We start from the raw sequence: 26,485 nt of genomic DNA on the forward strand, positions 1-26,485 counted from the left end.
AATTGTGCAGCTCAGACTTCCTGTGGGACTCCTAACAATGGGAGCAGGGGATGTCTCTGTCTCTGACTTCATTGCCTTCTTTAAGTCCCTGGTCTAGATTCAATAGGAGAAGGTGTACCCAATCCTACTGCAATTTAATAGCCAAGGCTAGTTCATATCAATGGGAAGACTCCCTGTTTCTGAGGAGAAAGGAAAGGATAGCTGGTCAGGTGGAGAGGAGAGCTGTAGGGACTGGAAGTATAAGAGGGACAGGAAGCTGTGATCTGAATGTAAAGTAAATGAGAAGAAGAAGGAGGAAGAGGAGGAGGAGGAGGAGGAGGAGGAGGAGGAGGAAGAGGAGGAAGAGGAGGAAGAGGAGGAAGAGGAGGAAGAGGAGGAAGAGGAGGAGGAGGAGGAGGAGGAGGAGGAGGAAGAAGAAGAAGAAGAAGAAGAAGAAGAAGAAGAAGAAGAAGAAGAAGAAGAAGAAGAAGAAGAAGAAGAAGAAGAAGAAGAAGAAGAAGAAGATAAAGGAAGGAAAGAAAGAAAGAAAGAAAGAAAGAAGAAAGAAAGAAAGAAAGAAAGGAAAGAAAGAAAGAAAGAAAGAAAGAAAGAAAGAAAGAAAGAAAGAAAGAAAGAAGCAGCAGCTTGGTGAGGTTTCAGAGCTCGGCATCTATCAACTTCTTATTATAATAGAAATGTCAGATTTGCAGGCCCACCTCAGACTACTGAATAATAAACACTGGGTGAAACCCAGTAGACTCTGCTAACAAGCCCTCATCATGATGATGTGTTGAATTAGTTGATAATCATTTTGATAAACTGATATTTTGAGCCATGTAGAGGAATAAAGTAAAAGAATTGAATCTCTACTTAGTAACAATTGTAGAAAGAAATGTTATGGGGATTATAAATGTTTGGAAGTGTTAAAAGCTTGCTAAATGGCAAGGTTTAGTCCAGTGTTAGAGTCCAGGCCTAGCATGCATGCACTAAGCTCTGGGTTCCATTCTTAGCCCTCAAAATAAAAGAACACAAGAGCCTGTTAAACAAAAAGCCAACATTTGTGTAAAATAACTTCTGCATTTGAAGATGAATGTCCTTGTGGTTGATATGTTTAATAATATATTTAATTTACTCGTTGGAACTTGTGTAAACATGGGGTGTAAGAGATGCTTCAGCAATCAACAGCACTTGCTGTTCTTCCAGAGATTCTCTTGCCACTCACATCACCAGGTCCAGGACATATGCCACATTTTTGGCCTCTGAGGGCACCTGTATATACACACACAAACACACACAACACACAACACACACACACACACACATATGCAGAGAGAGAGAATCAAAAAGACAGAGAGACAGAGGGATACACACTAAATTAGTTGAAAATTAATTAATAAATCATTTTAAATTTTAAAAATAAAATTTTATCCATATATTTAATGTATATGGCTCATATCCACCTCCATACTTCTTTCCAACTCCAAAGACTTACCTGCCCCAACACATTTGCCCAACTTAATGTCTTTACTTTTTACACCCCACAGAATTGAATAAGTGCTACCCATGAAAGCATGGATGTGGGGCTGTCTACTGGCATGAGCCACCTACTAGTGACCACACCCACCTTAAAGATGTGATTCTTACCCGTCCCTCAGCATCCCTCAACTACCAGTAGCTTCTCAGTGACTGATCCTTTTAATGGTTTATGGACTATTACTTACTTTAAATATGTTAGTAAATTTCGTTAACTTCCACTTGCTTTATATGTCATCTCATATAACTAAAATTTCTCTGAAAGTAAATACTGGCTTTTCCCCTTGTTTCTTTAGCAGCCTAAAACATGGCCTGCTTAAATGATTTGTTTATACTCATTAGAAACCCTTTTATTTTAATTGTGCATATTTTGCAATTAGCCTCTGTAAAACAGTCATGAACTACCATTTTTTATTAGTTTTAATTATGTCATTAGAAAACTGTAGGAAGCTTAAAATGGCTTTGTTTATTTGTTTAGCCTGTTTGTTTGCTTGATTTTTTTGTAACAGAGAAATAATTAACAGTCATACTTATGACAACAGAATTAAGTTTTCGAGGAAATTAAAGTAAGATTTTTCAGCTTGCCTTTTTTTTTATAGTTAAAACCTGGGAAAACTGGAACTGGGGATATGACTCAGTGGGTAGATGTGTGTTCTACAAGTATGAGTACCTGGCTTTGGATCCTCAACACTCATATAAAAAACCTGGTATGACAATGTATGTGTGCTACTCCAGTACTGGGTAGGCAAAGACAGGAGGATCTTGGGAGCTGGCAAGATAGCCAGTCTATTGGAAAAACCAAGCTCCAGTTTCACTGAAAGTTAAATTAGAACTATGAGAGATGAAGATCCCTGATGCTGATCTCTGGGTTTCACATGTGCAAATAGAGGTGGCTGTGCCCTCTTACACTTGTACATACACGCATGCACTACACATCCAAAATGAAAAATAGCAAACTGTTGTCCTATTTCTCATAATGAAATTACACTGTTAAATTTGGTGAAATGCCTAAGTGTTTACAAGAACACTTGAAGAGCTTTCAGAGGACCTGAGTTCAAGACTTCACACCCAAATTGCCCAGTTCAAACCATCAGAGGATCCAGTGCTCTCTTCTGTCCTCCGTGAGCATCAGCATACACATACAGACAAACACAAGTACATAAAAATAGACCAATTTTGTTAACTAGGATTTCTCTGTGTAACTTATGGCTTGCAACACAGACCAGGCTAAGCTTGAATTCATAGAGCTCTGCTTCTACCTCCCATGACTAAAGGCATGCGGCACCACACCCAGCAGTAAACCTTTTTTAAAGGTATTTTTAAAAGAAGGTTGCTATTGAATAGCAAATATATTCAGTCTTTGTTTTAAAGACACTGAGATTAACTTCATGGAAGTTTCCAGGACGTGACAGATGAAGAAATTATAAGTTGCTACAAGAGGATCACAAGTTCATACCTGTGATCTGTAGCAAGGCACCATATCAAATTGTAATTAATGAACAAAGTGAAATGTTTAAAAGAACGTTTTCTATTTGGGTTTAGATTATTTTCAATAGCATGCGAAGAAGTAAAAGATCACTTCTCATTTGTAAAAACTGGTTCTCTGTGCAGAAACTTAAGAAGTGTAGCAGTCAAATGCTATTATTCTGGTGTCACAAATTTGGAAGCAGGCTGAGTCTGAGAAAAACAATTAAAAGATAATTGTTGATAAATGCTTGGAAAATAAGAACATAAAATCTCTTTATGCCAACAAATTTTACATTTTTTAAAATTTTTAACTTTCCCTAAGTTATCCTGATTATGCTACATCTAGGTCATTAATTTTGATTATGTTTCATTATTTATGTACTTATTCAGTTTGCTTGTCAAAAGTTACCAAGCCCAAATATTAAAGTTTATGATTTTCTTGGAAACTGAATGCAAGCGAGACAATGAAAGCACATATTTTGCCTTCAGGCTACCATGATAAAAACAGATACTGAGGTGGAATGCAGTTGTATTTCTATTTTTTAATCCATGCTACTTTGGCATAATTTATTGTCAAGAAGGTCTCTACCAGAGACAAATGTGCTCAAGAAAGAGCATTGTGTTCATGTAGTCTGCCCACTAACTCATCTGTCATAGCTCTGTGATGTCCTTCTGAATTTAGAAGAAACAAAGAATTCAACATTAAAGAAGAGATAACTTCTATTTTGATGAAGCTCTGAGGCAGCCTCATAGCATTAGAAAGGAGAATTCATGTGAGAAAGATCTTGGGGTAGAGAGATGGGCAGAAAAATGTGCCTGAGGTAAAAAAAAAAAAAAAAAAAAAAAAAAAAGAATGGGTAATTAGATGAACTTAGTAAATATAGTGACTGCTGTAAAGTTGTCTAGCCAGATTCCTTAAATGACCTGATATACCCTTTCCCTCATATCTCTGAATGTTTGATGCTAAATGCTCAGAAGAGAATCCTTTCCCAAAGAACTTTCAACCAAAAGGAAAAACTTCTTCCCATCTTGTTTCCCCTAAAATCATGAGGGGTAAAAGAAAGTAATCCCTTTGTCTCAACATGTGTCCCACTAAGGCATGATTTATGCATCAAAGCTTCTGGAGACTAAGCTCTCCAGATGGGACCACATCTGCCCTTAGCTTTCTTGTCTTCCAGTATCTCTCACTATCCTTCCTGACCTACAACAATGGGCATCATAAGCTAACTCAATTGCTTAGGAACCACACTAAGTGAGAAATAATCCAAGAAGACCAAGCTAAGATGCAGGTGGTCTTTGATCATTAAGGCTTGCCTGCACCTCATCATCCATTTTGTGGTTGGTCCAATAAAATTTAAGGGTCTTGTTCCACACAGATATTTTACAAATCTCCATTGGCCTGGCAAATCAGGGATCAATTTTTGACTCTCTTGGCAATATTAGTATGATACAGTGAGCTCAAAATATTGAAGCCACAAAAACAGCTCAGCTCTACCTGCCCTTAATTTCTGGGCAGCTAAATGTAGTGAGAACTTCTCTGAGCCTATAATGAGAGCAGCAAGTAAATTCCATAATCATATGTGTTTATGGACCTGATTTTTCTCTCCGCTTCTATAGCTTTCCAAATCCAGTCCCAGAATCCTGGGACTTTATCTAAAACTTCATGTGTTCAGGATATTTTTTTTCAGGGTCTTCTTTCACAAACATTTGTTCAGTAAGGTTTTCTTGTAGACGAATAAAATGCAGTTAGCTGCTCTTTCATTTCTTAAGTAGTACTGGTAATACAAATGTCTCTATATAGTATAAGAAAAACTAAAATGATACTTCTTCATTGTTTGACTCAACTCATTTTGAATTCCTGGTAAAGTATAGGACACCTACAGATGATCATGTTGAAAACTTAGAAGGAAGGTTGAATGCCTTAAGAAGAGATTTGTAAAATTTAGTAGCACTATTTGTTCATAAGTAAAGATGTACATATATGCATAAGCTATTTACATATATAAACTAGGCATATATATACTATATATGTATGTATATCATCTATACATATATAAATAGAGAGCTTTTTAGCATCCCAGACTCTCCTTTTACTTCTGGATTATTTGTACAGCTACTCCCGATCTGGCCTCTCTTATATTATCTTAAACATCCACAACTGACACTTCTATTTTCGCTCCATCTACAAGCCTCATCTTGCTTCACTTTCCTTCTAATCTAGTTTAGATTCCAGTCTGTATTTCAATCACATTCTGTCTAAAATTGAAATGCCCTTATCCTTAAGTATTTGTGCCACAATCATCTGACAAAACCTTAAACACGGATCAACTGTTTTCTCCTTTCTTGAAGGGAACATTGTTGGAGAAGGGAATTAGAACAGATTGATTCTGCTAAAACATTTTGATCCTCAGCCTCAAATGGGCTCTCTGTGCTATCTGGCAACCTCGCTGCATTTCATAGGTCAACTTCCTCTCACAATATCTACCACAACTAGTTCAGATGTCCCCACTTAGCCTTCATTCATCTTCAAATTCTGTGAATATTCATTGCACGCCATGCATTGCACACTATGCCTAGTCTGTTGCTTCCCAATTTCACAGAATAAACAAAGGCTCTTGAAATAGAATTCCTGGGGCTGGGAAATGGCTCAGTGGGGATGAACACTTACTGTGAAAGCAAGTGAACTTGAGTTCGGATTTCCAGCACCCACACAGAAGCCAACCATTACCTCATGTGCCTGTAACCAGAGTGCTGGGGAATAGAGCCAGGCAGGTATCAGTGCCAACATCCTTGCCAAAATACTGAGCTTCAGGTTCAATGAGGGAGCCCTCGCAAGTAACAGGCAGGTAACAATAAAAGAATTTTTTAACATCTTTTTCTGGCATCTATATGCTCATGTTTGGTTGTATAACACACACGAGCGCGCGTGTGTGTGCACGCGCACGCACACACACACACACCACTCTCTCAGCTTACTCTTATCTTCCAAAGTGACTTTCTATGTCTTAGAGCAGGAAGAGCCTCTTAGCTGTCAAGTTAAAATTGCTTCCTCAAAAATGACATTTCCTCAATAAGAGAAAATTCCTTTCTTTCTTCATAAAAGCAATTGATGACTATAATTCCACACATACTTAAAAAATTTCTCAACTACATAAAGATAAGCAAAAAGATGACAGGAAATTTAATTTTATAAAAGAAAAACTTGACATATCAAACTTATATATCATTTTACATCCGTTCTTTTGTATCTCTAATCAGATATTTAATGAAGTGAAAACTCCCCCTGCATTAAACTAGTCATAATAAAATAAGTCTTGGTTGACTCTTTCATGGAGAGTTTATTCCAGATGTTAAAGTTGTTCAAGAAACCTGTAGTATAATGGCTCTTAATACTTTCTGACTATTTCCAAACTGGAATAAAACCTAATGGAGTAGTGTATCATATTGGCCAAAGGTAACTGTACCTTTTGGCATTTTGTGGCCAGTATTTAATAGTTTAAACAAAAATTAATGTGTATAATATTAAAATTCCTAATAATTGAAGTATATTTAAACTCACTGTTAGATATGTTTAAATGATATAGGGCTTGTATTCATACCTTACATAGAGCAATTAGTTCTTTTTCCTATTGCTGTGACAAAATATCCTGACAAAAGGAAGAAAAGGTTTCTTCTGACTCACAGTTAAAGGGTATGGTCTATCATCACAGACAAATCAAGGCAGCAGGAGCTAAATAAAGGCAGCTCCTTAACTGCCACTTTATCAACAGACCTCTCCCAATCAAAATTTCCATATTCTCTCTCTCTCTCTCTCTCTCTCCTCTCTCTCCTCTCTCTCCCTCTCTTTTTCATTCCATCCCAAATGCTGCCCCCACCTCCCAGTACCCCCCCTCACAGAGTTCTTCCCCCATCTCATTCCCTTCTGCTCTGTGAGGGTTGGGGTGGGCATCCCCTCATCCTGGCACCTCAAGTCTTTGCAGGATTATCTAAGGAAGAGGAATTGTGTGTTTCAGGCCAACATGGGCTACGTGGCTATTTCTAGGTTAGGAATGAGAGACCCTGACTCAATAATAATAATAATAATAATAATAATAATAATAATAATAATAAATACTTAAAAAGCTTTTGTCAAGATGGTAAGGTGCTTCTGCTAGTAAATAGACTTACTGTCAAGCCTAATAATAACATCAGGTATAGAAAACTATGAGTAGTAAAATAAGCTGTAATAGATGTTCCCTCTTCTAATTCAATTAAGCACTGTAGTTGAGCAGTTAATGCATAAACATGGTTAAATAGGGATCACATTTAAAATATTGCTTAAACTTTTTTTTAAATTTAAATAGTCACAAAAGTTTTCTTGTTGTGTGAAGACTCTTTCGGTTAATAGCAACTAACTGGAGTCCTCTGTAAAATACACTAGTAACATAAGCTGTTTGATTTCCAGATTTGGTGTAGAAAAATTGCATCAGAAAATATGGGAAGCATTTTGACCTCAGACTTCTAAATTCTGAAAGTTCTTTCCTAATTTTTGGCTGAAATCTCATCTACACTTACCTAATTAACAATTATCTTTTTCTTTGTGAAGCAAGTTTGCACAGAATTTAGTCTGATTTTTCAAGATATTGCAGCGTTTTTGTTCTTAAAGTGAGCACATCATTGATTTTGGAAATCACAAAACTGTCATTTTAATGTTGATGAAAACAGGTTTGCAGATATATATATATATATATATATATATATATATATATATATATATATAATAACTTTAATGTACAAGCAACTGAAATTTGACCTAATGAGAAGAGAATGGCCACCCATACAACAGATAGCACAGTTTTACATACTTATAGATCACTTTAGGGAATATCAGCTATCATTACTAGAAAGAGGGGAAGGGTAAAGATACACTGCAGAATTTACAGAAGGAGAATGGTATATTATAATGGTATATTTAGAAAAAAAATGAAAGAAGGATGAGTATTGGAGCTTAGTTCTTAAGTTTTTTTTTTTTTTTTTTTCAGTTCCAGAATAGTGATTCAGGATTGTTCTTAGGGTTTGGGGGAAGAAAAAATAAAAATTATTAAAATATTAGAATCCATATTGTAAGTGAAGGTTACGAATGTAATAATGAAGAAACTGACCATGTCCCTACCACACAGAAAAGCATCCTGACACCTAGCCATGTTCACTACAGTGAACCTTTAAACCCTACATGTTTGTTTATATGTGGTTATCAGAAACATATGTGATAATCTGAAAAGGTTGTTTTGAACCTAAACATCATCATACTTGCCCAGGACTCTACACTGATATTTAAAAAATCTGTTTTATAACCTTTCTATTGCACAAAACCAAATAATTATGAATTTTTTTGCGAGACATAAATATTCATATATGGATGTTAATAGCCTTTCTATCTGGGTACTTAGTACAGATTCTTTTAACAGATATATTTCTTTATAAGGAAATGAACAAGTTTTTTTACTAGCAACTCCTGTAAAACATTTTTAGTATAATCCCAATGCCATTCCGCCAATAGAATGTTTAATAAGTGTGTATATTGCAGGAGTTTTTATATATAGCAAATACCATAAAAATTACCCTGTTCCTGGGCCAGAAGGCGGAAGAACAGATGCTCCAATGTTATGAAGTAGAGGGAGTGTCCAGGTGTTCAGAGGTCTCTATAAATTGGCTAAGTTTTAGAAACTATGATTTGTGCTTCCCACAATTATAGTTAACTCAGTCATTCTGGATTTCTGACGAGGTTGAAAACTTATAGCCTCATAGCCAATTCTGGCTATTTACCTTGAGAGAAAAGATTTGAGTGGATGGTCGGCAGCTGACACTCATCCTAAAGCCAAGAAAAAAGCCAGGTTCAGAACTAAGTGTTATAGTTAGGAGAGACAACAGAGGTTCCAGTTAGTCAACAAAATGTTGGACTGGGTATGAGGACTATCTGGTACCTCACAAGTACAAATTGGCATAATTAAGCTCTAATTGTATTTTGAGAGAAAAGTTTCATTTTAACAGGAAGGGTGATATGTAGGAGGAGCTAAGGTGGGAGGAGTAAGGAGAGGGAGAGAAGGAGTAAGAAGAGGAGGAGAAGAAGGAGAGGAGAAGCGAGGTGAAGAAAGAGAGAAAGAGGGGGGAGACAGGGAGGCAGATATTCATGTATCTCCACCAGTCAAAGATAGTTGATATATCTAGGTTGGGTAGTGGTTTACACCTCTGATTGAGCAATACCATACTTATAAAGCCTATGATTAACATTTTTTAAAAATGTATATGTGCAAAAAGAAAAAGGGGGCAAGTGATAGGGGTTTTCTAAGGGGGGGGGGAATGGGGAAAGGGGATGGCATCTGAAGTGTAAATAAAATATCTAATAAAAAAATTACCCTGTTAATTTATGTAGTTTAGAAGTGTCTATCCTGTTTTTGAGGTGGTAAATTCATCACTAATATCATAAGATATTCACCATTCCATAGAAAATCATGTGTTTTAAATATATTTTACATATTTCTTTATTATTGTCTCATACAATACATCACAACCATAGCCTTCCCTCTTCTTCCAAACTTTCTCACCTCCTCTCTCCTCCAAATCCACTTCTCCTCTGTGTTCCTTAATGGCCACTTTTAAAAGCTAAAAGAGCTGGGCATAGTGGCATCTACCTTTGATCTTAGTGCTTGAGAGACAGAAGCAGTGGATCTCTGTGAGCTAAAAATTACTTCAGTTTGCATATTGAATTCCAGGCTATCCAGGCCTATATAGTGAGCATCTATCTCAAAAATTAAAACGTTTAGCTTTGCTTTGTAGAATAAAGTAGAATTGCTGTGAGTCTGAGGCCAGGTTGAGCTATATAGAAAGAGCTCCCAGTGACTAAACCACCAACCAAAGAGTACACATGGAGCTACTCGTGGCTCCAGCTGTATATGTAGCAGAGGATGGTCTTGTCTGGCTTCAGTGGGAGGAGAGGCCCTTAGTCCTGTGAAGGCTTGATGGCCCAGGGAAGGGGAATTAGAGGGTGGGGAGGCAGGAGTGGGTGGATGGGTGTATGGGAGAACACACTTATAGAAACAGGGGAGGAGGAATAGGATAGGGGGTTCAGGGTAGACTGGGAAAGGAAATAACATTTGAAATGTAAATTAAGAAAATTTTAAAAACCAAAAAAACTGGGTGGGTGGTGGTGCGCATGCCTTTAATCCAAGCACTTGGGAGACAGAGAAAGGTGGATTTTTTAGTCTGAGGCCAGCCTGGTCTACAGAATGAATCCCAAGACAGCCAGGGCTATACAGAGAAACCCTGTCTTGGAAGAAAAAAACAAAAACAAACAAAAAAAAAACTTTATGTTTAAATTATTCCTCTGTTGGTGGCCCTCACTTGGGAGGTCTTTTTCATTTTTCCTGAATAAATCTACATTTTCTCTGCTAAAAATTCAACAGGGTGATTGTCCTGCTGTATTTCATCTGAGAACTATTTAAGAATCTTATATTCTGTAATGCCACATGGTATTTTTTCAGGTATTCAGGTTGATTTAAGAGGATAATGTCATCCTTCCTCTGATTGTGCAAACTGTCTTTCATTTAGAATCAGAAGAAATGCAAGGGATATGGATGAGGCTTTGACAAACAATGCTTTTATCAAAATAGTGAACACCAGACAGGGAAACAATATCTCCCAGATCGAGCAAGTCAGAGAGAGTCAAGTCAGTGATGCTGTCCTTGTGCACAGACATTACATTTCATAAACTGTTCTCCTAAGTGAGGGAGTTTGTCCCTTACATGTCACTCATTGGAACCTTTGGTTACCATGAATCATGTTAAAGATCCATAAATGCCAACTCGATAGGGTAGCTATGATGCATGATAATATCTTCTGCATATCTTCATGGAGTTCTGTTCTATAGATCCTAATGATACATCACATCAGAGAGTCCAGCTTCAGAGACAGCCAAGAATCCCCATGGGAGCCTTCACAAGTCTCTACAACAAGGACTAAAATACCATGAGAGCAGAAAGTCAACCTAGGCTGAAAAAATACCTTCCTCCCTAAGTGAAATTATTTATTATGTAGTGACTACACAATATGAGTGTACTCTTATGATTCAGTAGACATTTTCATTTAAAAATCATAATCCATTTCTGCTTGATATATAGAATTTAAAATATAGCAACATTTTATTTGTCCTGTACCTTTGTCATTGCAGACATTTTTAGCCAAGTTATGTAATATGGTAATTAAGAATATGCACTCTGATGTAGGCAAATCCAAATATGTATCCCAGGTTACAACCATTTTTACCCATAGGACTTTAGCACTCAATATTTAACATCTGCAAGTTTACTTTCTCAAAGATAAAATGAAAATGCTCCAAATAACAGTTTCATGGGGTTGTTGTATAGGAAAAAATTAGTTTATAGATGGGTAAGGCTTGATACAACATGATATAACAAGGAAATGTTCAATATAATTATCTATCCCTTACTAAACACACACTGCTGAAATAAGAATACAACATAGTATATTAGTCTAGTCAGGCTTCCATTAAAAAGGAAAATACCATAAACCAAGTGACTTATACACAACAGAAATTTAGTTCTGGCAGTTTTGTAGATGATGAAGTCCAAGTTTTAGTGACTAGTAAATATGTCTGGTAAATGTTTATTCCTCATAGATACTGGCTCTTGCTACTCCCTCACATAATCAAAGGGGTTAGCTAGATCTCTAAGGTCTCTTTTATAAAGTCTTGGCTAATTTTCTATTGTTATAACAAGATATCATGACCAAGGAAACTTATAGAAGAAGCAGTTTGTTTGGAGCTTTGTTTCTGAGGATGAGTGTATGATCATCATAGTTAGATGGCGGCAGGAAGGCATGATGCTGGAGAAATAGCAGATTGTTTACGTCTTATTCACAAGCAAGAGGAGGAGGGAGTCAGAAAGGGCAAACTGGGAATGACAGCTTTGAAAAGCTCAAAATCTACCCCCCAGTGACACACATTCTCCAAAAGCTCACACCTTCTAATCTTTCCCAAACAATTTTACCAACTGAGGGCCAAGCATTCAAATATATAAGCCTATAGGGGCCATTCTCGTCCAAACTACCCACAGACACTAATTTCAAAAGGTGCTTTTCAAACAGGAGTACCTCCTAATATCCTTGCCAGAGAGCTTACAGTTTATGCATTAATAGTATTATTTTTAGCTTTTAAAAATATAACCTTGTTCAAATCAAAGAGTGAACATCATAAAAATTACACCTAAAACAGCATATGATGTCTTACAGTTCCAACATGACTATATTCTTTGCTTTAATGTTTTTATCTTCTAATTCGTTCATAGGCACTTCGGGGAGAAATTGCACCTCTTAAAGAGAATGTCAATCATGTCAATGACCTTGCACATCACCTGACCACATTGGGCATTCAGCTCTCACCTTATAACCTCAGCACTCTGGAAGATCTGAATACCAGATGGAGGCTTCTGCAGGTAGGCATGCTGTGAGCAATGTCACTCTTTTTTATAGTACACTGGTATATACATAAAGCTTGCTTGTAAGGAACAATAAAAGTTGATCCGTTTTCCAGGAATGATGATGAATACTTTTAAATTCAGCTCTTGCAAGTCAGATATTCAGGTGGATCTCCATGGATTACTGGCCAACTTGGGTCTTCCAGGCTAGTCAGAACTATATAATGAGACCTTGTTTCAAACGAGTGTTCATTTGATGTTCATAATGACAAGATGCTTTGTATTTCTTGATAAGTTTTTATATTACTACACTCAACTTCAGAAATGTCCAAAAGCAAGACAGTAGTAAACCTCAATAGAGGAAGTGAATTACTAGCAGATAATTTATTTGTGCTGTTTCTTAGATTCTGACAACATTGTATCCTTTACAATTCTAATTGAAACAAGAGTCAATATTATAGTATAAAATTGCCTTTAAAAAAGTATTGTATTATAAATCTACACATAGAAGATTTTTCATAGGTTTATAGAGTAAAACTAAGAAATAGGTATGTGTCCCAGGTATCATTTACTTGCTGTGTCACCTTGGACAATTTACTGAATCATTCTGTATTTTAGGCATTCCTCTAAAATGATAATAGAATTCTCTATGATGTTTTCTGTTAGAATGAATAAGTCCCAATAATAAGTCCTTGAAACAGAATTTGTTCTACAGTACCCTAATATATCTTATCTCTTGGTGTAATTACAATTATTATTTTGATGATAATGGATGGGCTTGGGAATCTGACTAATTAGCTGTGTGTGCATAATGCCATTTCATCTCAATGATTGCCAGTACCTTCTTCTCCAACATAGTTCCTATAGTGTTGAATGAGCTGATTCACATAGTTTTTAGAATAACATTTGGCTTATAATAAGAACACAAAAATGGCTATTGTGGTTGAGTATGTTCCCCCTACAAATGAACTTTATACCTCCAAACTATAAAACTGGTTTAGCCATAAAATTAGAGACTGTTATTTTTTCATTTCCAATTTCATAGGATATAGATTACAAACTCCTGAGACTAGGAAGAAAACTAGGTTTGAGAGAATTTGGTCTCAAAGTTTTAATAATGAAAAGATGATAAACCAGATTACTCAGGCACCAGCAGTCCATTTAAAAGTGTGATTGAAAGTCCAGTTAAGAATTGCTTGATCTTTAATAAAAACAAGTTTCAAATTCCAGACCTCTTGAGATCTCATATAATTTAATTCTTTCCTGATGGTTAATCCTGAAATATTTGTAGGCAGATCGTTATCTGTGGCGCAAGACAATGCAGTTAAGTGATTCTGCGCCTCTATTTGTGTTGGCTCCGTGGTAGTCCAGTACTGTTAAAATCTCATCAGTTTCATCCTTAAAATATTTATTCACTTAAAGCTCAAATAAATAATGAGTATCCAAAGGCCACAGGTGTTCACATTTGTTTCATGCATACACTCTTGGAATACATTTTTAATTTTCTTGTAAGAGGTTGAGTGCTATATTTGTTTTTCAGAATGTAGTGCGGAATTTGTAACAGCTACATGTAAATTTATGGCTGAGGTCAGTCAAAAGATTATGAATGATAGGAAAAACCCTTAAGAATCTTTGGAGGCCAGATGTAGTAGTACACCCATTTAATTCCAGCACTTGAGAGGAGCACAGAGCCAGAGCTCTGTGAATTCAAGACCAGTCTGGTACACTTAGTGACTTTCTAGACAGCCAGAGTTACATACTGTCTCAAAAACAAATGAATGAGCAAACAAAGAATCAATGCTATGTGTGCTTGGGGGCTGTATCTCAATGGTAGAATGCTTACCCAGCATGTTTAGGTCCTAGGTTATAGCCACAGCACTACAAAATAATTTTTTATGATTCATTCTAGTTAAAAGATGTATTCCTTTTATTTATTTGTAAAGATTGAGAAAATATTAATGGTTTAATTCTCAAACAAAGACTTGGTTGTAAATACATGGAAATATATGGTGGGCTCTGGCAAAAATAGAGTAGTAGTCATTTTGGCGTAAATATGTTAACACATCTCAGCTACAATTCTGATTTTTAAAATAAAGCAATTCAATTTGTCTAAGGCTACATCCAGTTCATTTCTCTGATCCTGTACCTGAATATCAAGAAGAAATATATGTGATAAAATTTGGTTTAGAACCCATGATTATGTTTCTTCTATTTGTATCATAATATAGATGTGGCTAGTTGAAATTACATTAGTTCTTCTATAACTCTAAAACTTTTACCCTGAGGTCATATAGACATAGCTTTCTGATATTAAACAATTTAATCAGTGTTTGGCTCCTGCTTCTCTTGTATATAGCAAATTTCATGTTTCTATTTTTTACCATAACCTTAAAGATATGCTTAAAAGGTATTTGTAGCAGAAAACTGATGAGCCCAAGATTTTGGTTTGCACATAACTGAGTCAAGTCAATTAATACTTTATTTAATTCACCATAATTCTAAAAGTTCTGCTATATTATCCTAGCCAACTATAAATATAAGTCATTATTTATAAAAGAAACATAGTAAATAAAGAAAACCATATCCATGTTAATAAAAGCTCATGGATGTAGCCTTTGTGACATTTCTAAAAAAAACACAGTCTCTGTTGATTACTGCCAGGATATGTGTGCCACTCTTGTATTCTTGGGGAATATCATGTCATGCTGGTCATTGTTGCAGTTCATAGGGGTCATAGCTGAGTAAAACTGGTCATTTCTTCCATTCTTTGGAAGTTTGCATGACAACTTTTGATACCATGAAATTGCACCGTGGGTCATGGGAGAGGTAGGCTGTTTCTGGTCAGTTCCAGAACAGGTTATCTGAGTCTTATGTCCAAAACACCTTCTGAGAACAGGGGAAATGGGAGTTTCCTCAGTTGGTTATCCAATACCAAGTCCATGGCCTTGAGATCATATACATACAAATAGCACTGTAGTGAGAGATACGATTGTGTTTATATATTTATGAATATTTCTATATATGTGCATATGTGTATGTATTTGTGTGTATGTGTGTGTAAAACAACAATTACAAAAAAAGAGAACATTAATTTTGAAAGAGATCAAGATGGAGTGGATTTGAAGTGGTTGAAAAGGGGAAAGGGTAAAATCATATATTGAAATTTCAAAAAATAAAAATAATAAAATAAAACTATAGAGCATATTGTAAAATTACTAATATTCATATCAAACAATTTCATTTAGTTACAGAATGAATGACTCATTTGTAATATGACTATTTTACACTCAGAGGAATGTAGGTAAAACATAAGAAGCTTGTGCCCAGCAACAGGATGGCAGCATAGGTGGACAAAGCAAGAATTTAGTCACTTACGGGGCTATATCTGTTGACAAATAGCACATGAAAAAACTAGGTTTTAAATTCACATCTCTTTTCTTCCACAACAGAAAAGTTGAAAAACACAGCTGAAGTAGAAGAAAGGCAGATATAAATGTAAGAAAATAAAACAGTTCTAAGTTTGGGGAAAATAATAAAAAGAGAAGATATAGAGTCCCATGCCATGAGACTTTACCTTCCTGGATATCAGACCGTCCTGGGTTTAGTTACATGACAAATTCATTTTGCTTGAAAAAGAAAGCTAGACTTACATTTTAGCTGTATATAACATCAGTGAAAATGCTTGAAGCATAGAAGTAAAATAGATGTTACCATCAATAACAGAATGAGATCTAGTTATAATTTACCTATGCATAGAAATGGTGAGTACAAATTTAATTATATTTTCAAATAAATGTGTAGTGCATAAATAGAAGTACATTTATAGAAGTACAAGATACTGGTTTACTAGTTTGGTTTGTCTGTTGGAATAAATATCCTATTTCTTCCTTCACAGTGTTCATTGGTAAGGATGTTTCTGAGTAAGCATTTACTATATAACTCAAAATCATTGTAATACTCCTATTTTGTCCATGGACAGCTGACCAACATGCCCATTTATACATATATCATTTTAAGATATTCATATAGATATGTATTCTTTTACTACTTCAAAAAAAGTCCATTGTCTCTCAATTGCTCAATGCCATAAGTATGCAGGATTACTTGCATGGATTTAGTTTTTAAATAAGACTAAACAAACCATTTACATTTCAAAAATGAAAACCACGATGGGGAAATAGTTCAATGAATGTTTGCTTTCTGTTTGTATGTGATGACTTGAGTGCAGATACCTAGATCCTACATAAAACTCAGACCAGATAGCAATTATATGAAATCCTATCACTCCTAGGACATGATACAAAGTGAAAACAAAAACATTACCAGAAGTTTGCAGGCCAGCTAACCAGGCATACCCAATAGGTGGTAGGAGGAGAATGAGAGACAGAGACAGAGAGAGAGAGAGAGAGAGAGAGAGAGAGAGAGAGAGAGAGAGACAGAGAGAGAGACAGAGAGAGACAGAGAGACAGAGAGACAAAGAGACAGAGACAGACCTTGTCTAAAACTGTCTGACATACAAGATTGTCTTCTGAACTCTATGTGTGTGAACTCTATGTTACTCATGCATCCACCTTAATACCAACAAACATGTATGTATGCACACATGTTACACACACACACACAAACAAACAAACAAATAATTTTAAAAGAATAAAACCAATAGAAATATATGGTTAATTTTGGTGAAATAGATTTTCAAAGAAGGTCTGTATCTGTGTTCTTCCTTATCATCATTGAATATAGTATCTAATCCTACAAATACATTGGCATATTCTCAATTTTTACTCACACCTTTCTTTTCTATAATGATTCTACAGTAATTCCTTTGCATTGTGAAGTCCCTTCTAAGCAGGAAGCCTGGGTGAGCTGCATCATCTTTTCTTGCTAATAACATAGGCCCTATTGTTGTAAAAATAACCAGAGGAAACTAACATATACTCCTTTGAATTCTTTCTTCAGTAACATCTAAAAATTTTTTTTTGAGATTAGAGCATTGAACTCAATCTGAGGACATTCTCTATGGAAATATATTTTTCTGTATACATGGTTCTCAAAATTTAATGAGCATCATAATCACTTGGAAGACTGATTAAAACAATTTTCTCGGTTCCTTCATTCAAAGTTTCGGATTGACTAGGACTTTAGTGGAATTTTAGATTCTGTATTTTTATCAAATTCCCAAGGGATGTTGCTGTTGTCCTTCCATGGACCATACTTTGAGAACCATTGTCCCACATTTGGTACATGCAGGTAGTCAACTTTAAAGTGTGAAAAATGCATGCCTTTAGAATATTAGATCCCTTGAATATTTAAACACTAACTGGAGAAATGAAGCATACTAGCATGCAGAAACTTCAGTTCTATACAAGTTTCAGTGCCATAGAACCATGAAGACTAAGCACTTAACTTCCCTTTGGGCTGGAAGATGAGGGTAAAGAGAAACTTGAAGAATGCAGGGAAGCTTTTAATAAATTGTAAGCAACATGCTGAGGTGCTATATACATTTACTCTATTTCAAATTTCCTTGTCTAAAATATGTTTCTAATGTGGTACACATGAAGTTGTTGGGACCTTGACTGTATCAGATCTACAATAGAGACATGTTACAATGGACCATACATTGTATTCAAGGGCTTAGAAAAATGTAAAATTACTAAATTGTGTTTTACTGATTATATGTTGAACTGAGAACATTTTACATGTTTAGTTAATTAAATTGTGTCATCATGAAGTATTTCCCTCATTTATTCTTTACTGTTATTCAAAGTTGAGTATTTTTCTTGAAGATGAATGGAGTCTGCCTGTCATTTCAAATGGTACAACATAGAGTGTTGTTACATTTGACTTTTTAAATGTGATTATTAGAACATTTAATGTTACATATGCAGTATTCACTCACTCTCTTTGCATTGGACAGTACTGGTCTATAAAATATGTTTCACAACTTTGTTTAAATAGATATTTTAAAGCAAAAGTTTGCACTCCAGCAATCTCAATAAGCCAGGCTCAATCACCAATCCCATAACAATCAAAGACATAAGAAATGATGAAAGACAGAAGAAGATATTTTTCAGTGAGACTATATTGGGAAAAGAAACAAATATAAGGAAAATGGTGGCCCCAGGCCACATTCTGGGTTCTGACAGGAGTTGTCAGTTTAAATAGAGAACAAAAAGTCTGTTTAAGGTATGGTCCCATCCATCATTACCACTTCTCTGCTCCTAGAACATGATCTGAAAAGCCCTTATTGCAAAGTTATTTGAGAAAGTTCTTGAGGGAATAGGTTGCTTGCAAGAGATAATTACATCTGCTTCAGAATGCAGCCTCAAATTCATAAGGAAGAGGGATCTGTCTTGCTAGGTTCTGTTGTTCCAGGAATCCAAGGTGACACAATTGGAACACTTAATCACAACAACCTATGTGGTCCTTTAAATGAGAAATGCCCCCCCCCCCCGTAGGCTCAGGCATTTCAACACTTGGTTTCCAGTTGGTAGTGCTGTTGAGAAAGGTTACAGAAAGGTTTGCCCTTGCTAGATGAACTATGCCACTGGCTGTGAGAGTTCCCCACTTCCAGTTAACTGACTCTGTCTTGTGTTAGCTTTTGAAGATGTGAATCTGCTTGTTCAAGACACCAGCTACCATAACCTATCCCTCCCCCATTATGGACTCTCTCCTTGGTATCATAAACACAAAGTCTTCCTTCTATAAGTTGCCTGGGCCATGATGTTTTCTCATAACTAAAAAGTAAGAAAACCTGTCTTCCTGCTTTGAACCAACAGAAACAAAAAGATACAAAATGAAAGCACGGGAGCCAGAGCTTCAACCTTGATTTGTAGTCCTAAGGGAGGCATCAAGGCTTTCCTGCTAAAGTATCCTCTAATGGTTTGATTCACTACCAGAGCTCAACCCTACCTGTAGAAATAATGGGAACACCCCCTACCCATCACAAAGATTCAGTTGGCCTTCCAAGAGCCATGTGATTCTGCACATCTCTCAGGCATTGGGGAGATACTCTTATTCTGTAACCACAAATAGAAAAATGCCTTGCATACTATGGATCATAGGATTTCACAAAAAAGCACAAAAATGCATGGCATGAGTGTATTGCACATCAAGTGGTGCCTAGATCTGGAATATAAAATTGTCTTCTTCATACACCCCTCTTTTTAATATATAAAGAAAGCAATTGTATTACTAACATAAATTTTAACCAGCTGCTCACTTTTTTCTGTTTAAAGATGCTTGGTAATACTTCTATCAAGAGATAGCCCTGCTGTCTTTGAAAGTGTGTGTGAAATACTTACATGGTTAAAAGAAATTGGAAGCTATTTTTCCACCCCAACTGTTGCAAGAATATGTAAGAAAAATAACCATAATACTTTCTAAATGGTGGTTTGCTCTTCTAAAAAGATGTTGATTACAGGGGCAAGCCTGGTCCTCCTACTGACAGTTTTCAAAACTTTGAAGGTAAAGGAAATGAAAAGAACAAAGAAGAAGGAAGGAGCTGTTTGTTTTTAAAAAGGTTAGGTCAGGAAGGATTTGTTGTTATTAGGAGTAGAATGACCCATGGGAAAAGGACAATTAAGTTCTAGGGAAACATCTTTTCAGTAAGTAGAGAACAATCCTTTATGCTTGACCTCAACTCTGTTAAAGAAAAAAAAAAAGGGAAAAAAACAGGAGAACTGGACAGAACGAGGCCCTTTAAAAAGCTAAAGAAGGGTATAAATCTGAATGTTCAGCAAAGTGGCATGCTGAGGTCAAGGTGCATGGTCAAGCTTCAGAACATTTGTTTTCTAATGCTTTTACAAGTACTATACTTTATTCGGGACATATGCTGTTGAAATTGCTCAGATAACCTTGGAAGTAGAATGGCACATATATTCCCAAATCTGCTGTGCATGTGGCAAAAGAAGACCTAATTTGCAATATCATTTTCTGTATTTTTGAAAAGGCCATGGGGACAAAACTGAGCGATGTCACAGGAAGTGTGATTAAATTGTATGAACTACAAAATGGGCGGAAGAAAAAAAAAAAGACATCAGCAGTCACGGAAATCTTTATGGAGCTAACAAGAATTAAAGACATATTATTTTTTCAGGAATTTTATAATGTGAACCGGAATCATTATGAAGTGTTAGGATAGTTAATGACTGAGATCTTTATGCATGCTCTTTAATGCCTAATCTATTTTAATCAAGAATTAATTTTGCTAATTCTGAAACTAGTGATTACAGTAATAAGGGTTCTGCCATTACTTCAGGTAAAATATGTCCTTATTAAATATGTTTACACTGCAAATTTATTTCCTTATGCATTCATGATTTAGTTTCCTGATATCTTAAATTCCTTCTTAAAAGTTGTGTGTGTGTGTGTACTTCTGAGTATATGAATTTTCCATAGTGTTATCTGTCTCTTGTTCCAAAGCTGGTGTTTGCCCTTCACTGCAATTTCTCAGTGCTTTATTCTTTGTGTCCTTCTCTCTGCAGTCTGACCTTTTGTGCCCTGGAGTTTGACCACCCCGCTGCCCTTTCTTCTGCATTTGTTTGCCCTGCTTGTTTTCCTCATTGCTTTTCCCATTCCCACTGCCCTGCTGTGTGTGAAACACTCCACCAGCAGCTGCTCCCAGTTCCCATGCTACGTCATGCCCAACATTCAAAGAGCTGCTGTTCTCACATTTCCACCGGCAAGACTCCCCCGCCTTTGCCTCCACTGCACATTCCTGGGGAAAGGAGAAAAGGGCCCTTTTCAGGCCAGATGAATAGCAGCATGTTAAAGGCAACTCTGTTGGAAGGATAGAGAGAAGCTTACAAAATTCAGAAATGCTATTTTAGACGACAAATGCCACAAAGTGGATTTCAAATTACTGTAGTTTGTAGCACTGCTTCTTTATAAATTCTACAATTCTGTTAAAATAATGATTTTTAGGGCATAAATCATCCTGTTGCTTAATGTATCAACTTAATAAGGTACTAATAATACACTCCAGAATAGTAATAAAATGAATTAGAAAGTAGTTATGATTATATTACAAGTAGAGCCTTTACAAATAGTCATGCTTATTTGACCAATGAATTTTCCCATTATAAATTAGAGAAAAGTTACTGCTCATACTATCCATTATTGAGATTAGTAGTGTGCACATATCAAGCACTCACTGCATGCCCCTTTCTATTCTGAGCACCTCTCCCTGCCTAGTCTCTATGTCTCTATGTCTCACGGTAAGTCTGTGACATGGATAAATATCAGGTCCCGATTTTACAAATGAGAAAAATGAGGTAACTTGGAAGGGGAAGAGCCAGGATTTGAATCTGGGGAAATTGGCCAGTGACCCTGTCAACACTGGTAACAACACCACCTGGCTGCTCTGTTTACGGTTTGACACAACAGTACTTCCCCTTCATTTATAATGCAAACTTGTATTTGTTACCTTGTGAAGGATCCTCTGTATCACAAGCAGAAGAGGGGCTGGAGAGGTGGATTAGTTCCAGAATGTTTGCCTAGCATGTACAACATTCTGGGTTCAGGTTAGGAACTGAAGTGGAAAGAGAAAAAGTTAAAGCAATAAGACTATCGTATGAATCTCAACCCACAATCTTGGAAATAGTCTGCTTAACACAAAACCTGAATCAGTCACAGATTTAAAAGCACTGCCACTGGAGACTCAGCTGAGTTTAATGATCCTGCTCTTCCTTAAATGAGTAGCCGTTCGTTCAGTGATCCAATCAATACATTTTATCTTCTATTTACTCTTTGCAAAAGTTTAATAGAGATAATTTTTAAAAATAACTCATAGGGGTTAAACATTGGTGTAAAAGCAGGCATCAATTTTTTAAATCTCTTCTATAATCATTACAAATTTTAGTGAGTTTACTGAAAGAAAATGAAGGACAGTACCACAACATACAGTAAGAATGAGAGGAAAAGAACCAGGGGGGTAGAGATGGGGAGGGAGGGAGATTGCTGGGTGAGAGCAAAAGGGCAGGAGCAGGTGATAATAACATCTTCCCTGAAAGCAGCCATCAAAACAGAACCTAAAGTATGAAGATAGGATAATGGTGTATCTTGTCTATTTATCTGCAACTTCTATTTTATATGACTGGGAGCTTGGGGCTAACAAACTAAATAGAGTAGTATAATTCCTGTATGTAAATTTAATAACAAGGGATCATTTGAAGTAATGAACTGCAGGGCTAATGTATAATTAAGTCATATCCAAGGAGGACTTTTCTTTCATTCTCATAGCATCCTGCTTGCTTTCGTTACAGCTTTTATGAAGATCTTTACCTATGCATTTGTATTCTTATTCGATGAGTGTCTACCTCCCCAATTTGAATGTAAACCCCATGAAGACCGAAGCCCACATGGTTAGGTGTATTAATACTAAACATTTTTAATATAATAGAATCCAAAGTATTTTATGCAGGGCAAATGCTTAAAGCTAAGTAAAAATTCTGAGCCACCGAGCTCAACGGGTATAGATATCGGCTCCCAGCCATGACGTCCTTAGTTCAATGCCTGGGAACCACATGGGTGACCCAACTTGTCCTATGGCCTTCACACACAAGCTTGTACACACATGCACACATACACACATATACAAATAATTATAATAAAATGCTATTGAACACTGCAAAAAATAAATAGAACGTTATAGAAGTAACAGGGATAACATAATAGCAGCTGCATCACCAGAAAGCCCAGAAGAGTATGGTTAATAATTACTGGAGAAAATTGCAACCCCCAAACTCTCTACACATCTTTGTATGAAGCTCAACAGCCTCAACATCTCTTTCTGGGTTCTGCATGGTCATAGTCTATGCATCCAGCAAGTATTTATTCCTGGTTTTATACCATTAGTAGAGGCCCTCAATAATCTTTCAGCTTCTAGTCTTCCTTAACAGGAGGACCTTTTAAGGTATTTCCTGTTTACCACCTGAATTTGCTGAGCTTCCTCCTCCTTCCTGGAACAAATGTTACAATTCAGAGGAACATGCCATGGACTATTTTACTGGGTTTCTAGTGCTATCTCATTGTGGTTTAAGCAAGCACTTCTTTGGTGACTGATAAGATATAGCCACTCCAACTTTCTTAAGACTGGTTTGCTATAATTTTTCCATCTTTCTATTTCCAACACTTTTGTGTCTTTATAATTAATGTGCATATATTACAGGCTACAAGTAATTAAAGATTGTTCTTTTAAAATCTCATCCGACAATTTTTTAATTGGATATATTTACACTGTTTATATTTTCATTTTTTATTGATATTGTTGGATGTAAAGCTCTGTTCCATCAAGCTATAAGTTTTCTCTTTCTCACATCTGTTCTCTGTTTACTCATGTACCTTTCCTGCCTTTTAAAAAATGAAGTACTTTCTGTGAATGCATTCTACACCTTCTGCTGAAGTATTAGTGCTAGTTGTTTGTTTTGCTGGTTTAATTCTTTTTTTAAGGTTTATTATAGTAGGCATCTTTATTTGTCATCATGCATCTTTGAGTAATGCTGGATCTCTGTTTTAGTGAAAGCTGGCTGTTTCGTCATTTGTTTAGTTGCGTTAAGCCTTATTATACTATACATTTTTAGCTTATCACAATCTTTCTTCAAGTAATATTAGATCTCTTTATATATAGTATAATAATCTTGCGCTTCGTTTCCATTTTACTTTTGGCAAAGTATATACTATTGTTCAATTCCTAGATTTAAAGATTTAGCAGGATTAGATTAGCTCTCATTCTAGACATAATTACTTCTGTGGCTAAGGAAGATCTGTTTGTCTACCCAATGCATATGAATCATGACATTTCCAAACTGGCTGATGGGAACTGGCTATTCCTTCCTGCCTCTTATGAGTGCTGGATAATTTTAACACTGATCTTTTCTACTGATTTCTACAAGGTGCAACTATTAAAAACTCCTTTTCCCTCTCCCTACACTCACTCCCTTATCCCTTCACTTTCTTTCTTGTTAGTCTTTCTAAAACATCATTTTTCATTAATTTATTTATTCAATTTACATCATAATCACAGCACCTCTCCCTCCTCTCCTTCCAGTCCCCTTTACAACTCCCTCCCCTCATTACCCCTTCCCTTTCTTTTCAGAGAATGGGAAGCAATTCCCTTGGGTACCACCCCACTCTGGGATATCCAATACCAACAGGACTAAGCTCATCCTCTCCCATTGAGGCCCAACCAGACAGTTCAGGTAGGGGAAGGGGATCCAATGGGAAGCAGCAGAGTCAGAAACAGCTCCTGCTCCGATTGTTAGGGAACCCACATGAAGACCAAGCTGCACATCTGCTCCAAATGTGTAGTAGGCCTAGGTCCAATCTCTACGTGCTCTTTGGTTGGTGGTTCAGTCTCTGTGAGCTCCCATGGGCCCAGGTTAGTTGACTCTCTAGGTCTTCTTATGGTGTCCTTGACCCCTCTAGCTTACTCAATTCTGTTCCAAATTCTTCCACAAGATTCTCCATACTCTGCCCGATGTTTGGCTGTGGGTCTCTGCATCTGCTAAAACATCATTTTTGTATCCTTTGCACATATAGTCTTCCAGAATCCTGCTGAGTTTTTCTTCTTGTGCTCTGGCCTAAACTATTTTTATTTTTGATTTTTTAAATGTGTGTGTGTGTGTGTGTGTGTGTGTGTGTGTGTGTGTGTCTATAGAACTCACCTTGTGACCTGCCTTCCATGGATCTTGCCCATTTCCCTATAATCTCTAATTAAACATGTTTTATTTATACTTTGACTCTTTCAGAGTACAGAGTAAATTGGTCCTTATTACTTTTGCTTGGTAACAGAAGTCCTAAATTAGTTTTTGAAGCATTTGTGTTTCTTTTTCTTGATCTGGAGATGACATGTAAAGAATGTTACAGGAAAACAGATAATTGGGTTTAATGTACAGTCTTCCAGATACAGAGTATGTGTAACTCACTTGACAGCATCCACACACTGTTTTTCTTTGATAGTAATTGTAGGTGATTGCCTTCTGTTGATTCCATCATATGTTTTGCCAAGGAACATTTAGGACATTGCCATTGCAGTCAAGCTGGATAAGCTTTAAGCCATAATGTGTATGGAAGAACATCTGGCAAAGACCTACAGCCAAATTTTTGGGGCAAGTCACTCCAAGTGTAAGTTAGCTAACAGTTCAGCTGCTGAGTCTGTTTTTAAAAGGACCAAATGAATCAACGTATTTCACTACTTTAAACTATCCATTTGGAAACAATAATTCAAAATCTAATAAATGTAGTATTCTTACATTTATAAGTCAGTGTTAAGTCATTTAAAAATTCCATTCAGGTGTCTAGGGATAGTTCAGTGTTTAAGAATACTTGTTAAAAGAGGAAGACCTAAGTTTGAATCTACAACACCCACATAAAAAGCCAGAAATGACTGTGTATGCCTGTAAACCCAGCAGAAGGGGACAGAGACAAGTGCATCCTGTGATCTCACTAGCCAACTAGCCTACAAAAGTGGGAAGCTTTGAGTTCAATAAGAGACTCTATCTCAAAGAAATCAGGTGGACAGTGAGAGGGAACTCTCAAATGTCCTCATCTGGCCTCTGCAGGGGTAAGCACAGGCACACACACATATCCACACACTCACAGGAAAGCAGCAAACACAAACATGCACACATATCCATAGTCAAAATACATCAATTAATGGCCAATGTTTCATTTTAGGAAAGAATGGGTATTTCCGCAAATACATTCAGAAAATTTTAATTCTGAGGTTACAAATCCAACTTTTGGCTTTCTGAAGATACCACCTGAAAAGTTCTAGTTTATGTAGCTAATGAATAACATAACCAGGACTAAAACCACACACTCTTCCTTCTTACATGCCTTTTATTTTATTCTAAAAGGGCATTCATCATTCTAAGTGTTCCATAATCTTAAGACATTTTAAAAATTGAATTACTTATCCACATACTACCTGTCTTGCAAGGTCTGTGGGAAACAATGTGAAAAGGTCAGTGAAAGAATCCCAGAAACTATTAAAGGCTATTAAAATGTTAAGTTTTATTATTAGAACTGCAGTT

At 36.3% G+C, this 26,485-nt stretch overlaps 1 protein-coding gene across 12 annotated transcripts in view; it reads left to right on the plus strand.

Moving 5' to 3' along the window:
* The window catches only part of Dmd (dystrophin), a 1,571,027-nt gene that overhangs the window by 1,223,046 nt on the left and 321,496 nt on the right, over positions 1 to 26,485 (plus strand). For all 12 annotated transcript variants that reach the window (XM_076918257.1, XM_076918249.1, XM_076918252.1 and 9 more), the window contains one exon: positions 12,321 to 12,467. In XM_076918257.1, coding sequence (XP_076774372.1) covers positions 12,321 to 12,467 — 147 coding nt within the window. The remainder of the gene's footprint in view (positions 1 to 12,320; positions 12,468 to 26,485) is intronic.

This window comes from Arvicanthis niloticus, chromosome X (assembly GCF_011762505.2).
Source record: "Arvicanthis niloticus isolate mArvNil1 chromosome X, mArvNil1.pat.X, whole genome shotgun sequence".
Taxonomy (NCBI): domain Eukaryota; kingdom Metazoa; phylum Chordata; class Mammalia; order Rodentia; family Muridae; genus Arvicanthis; species Arvicanthis niloticus.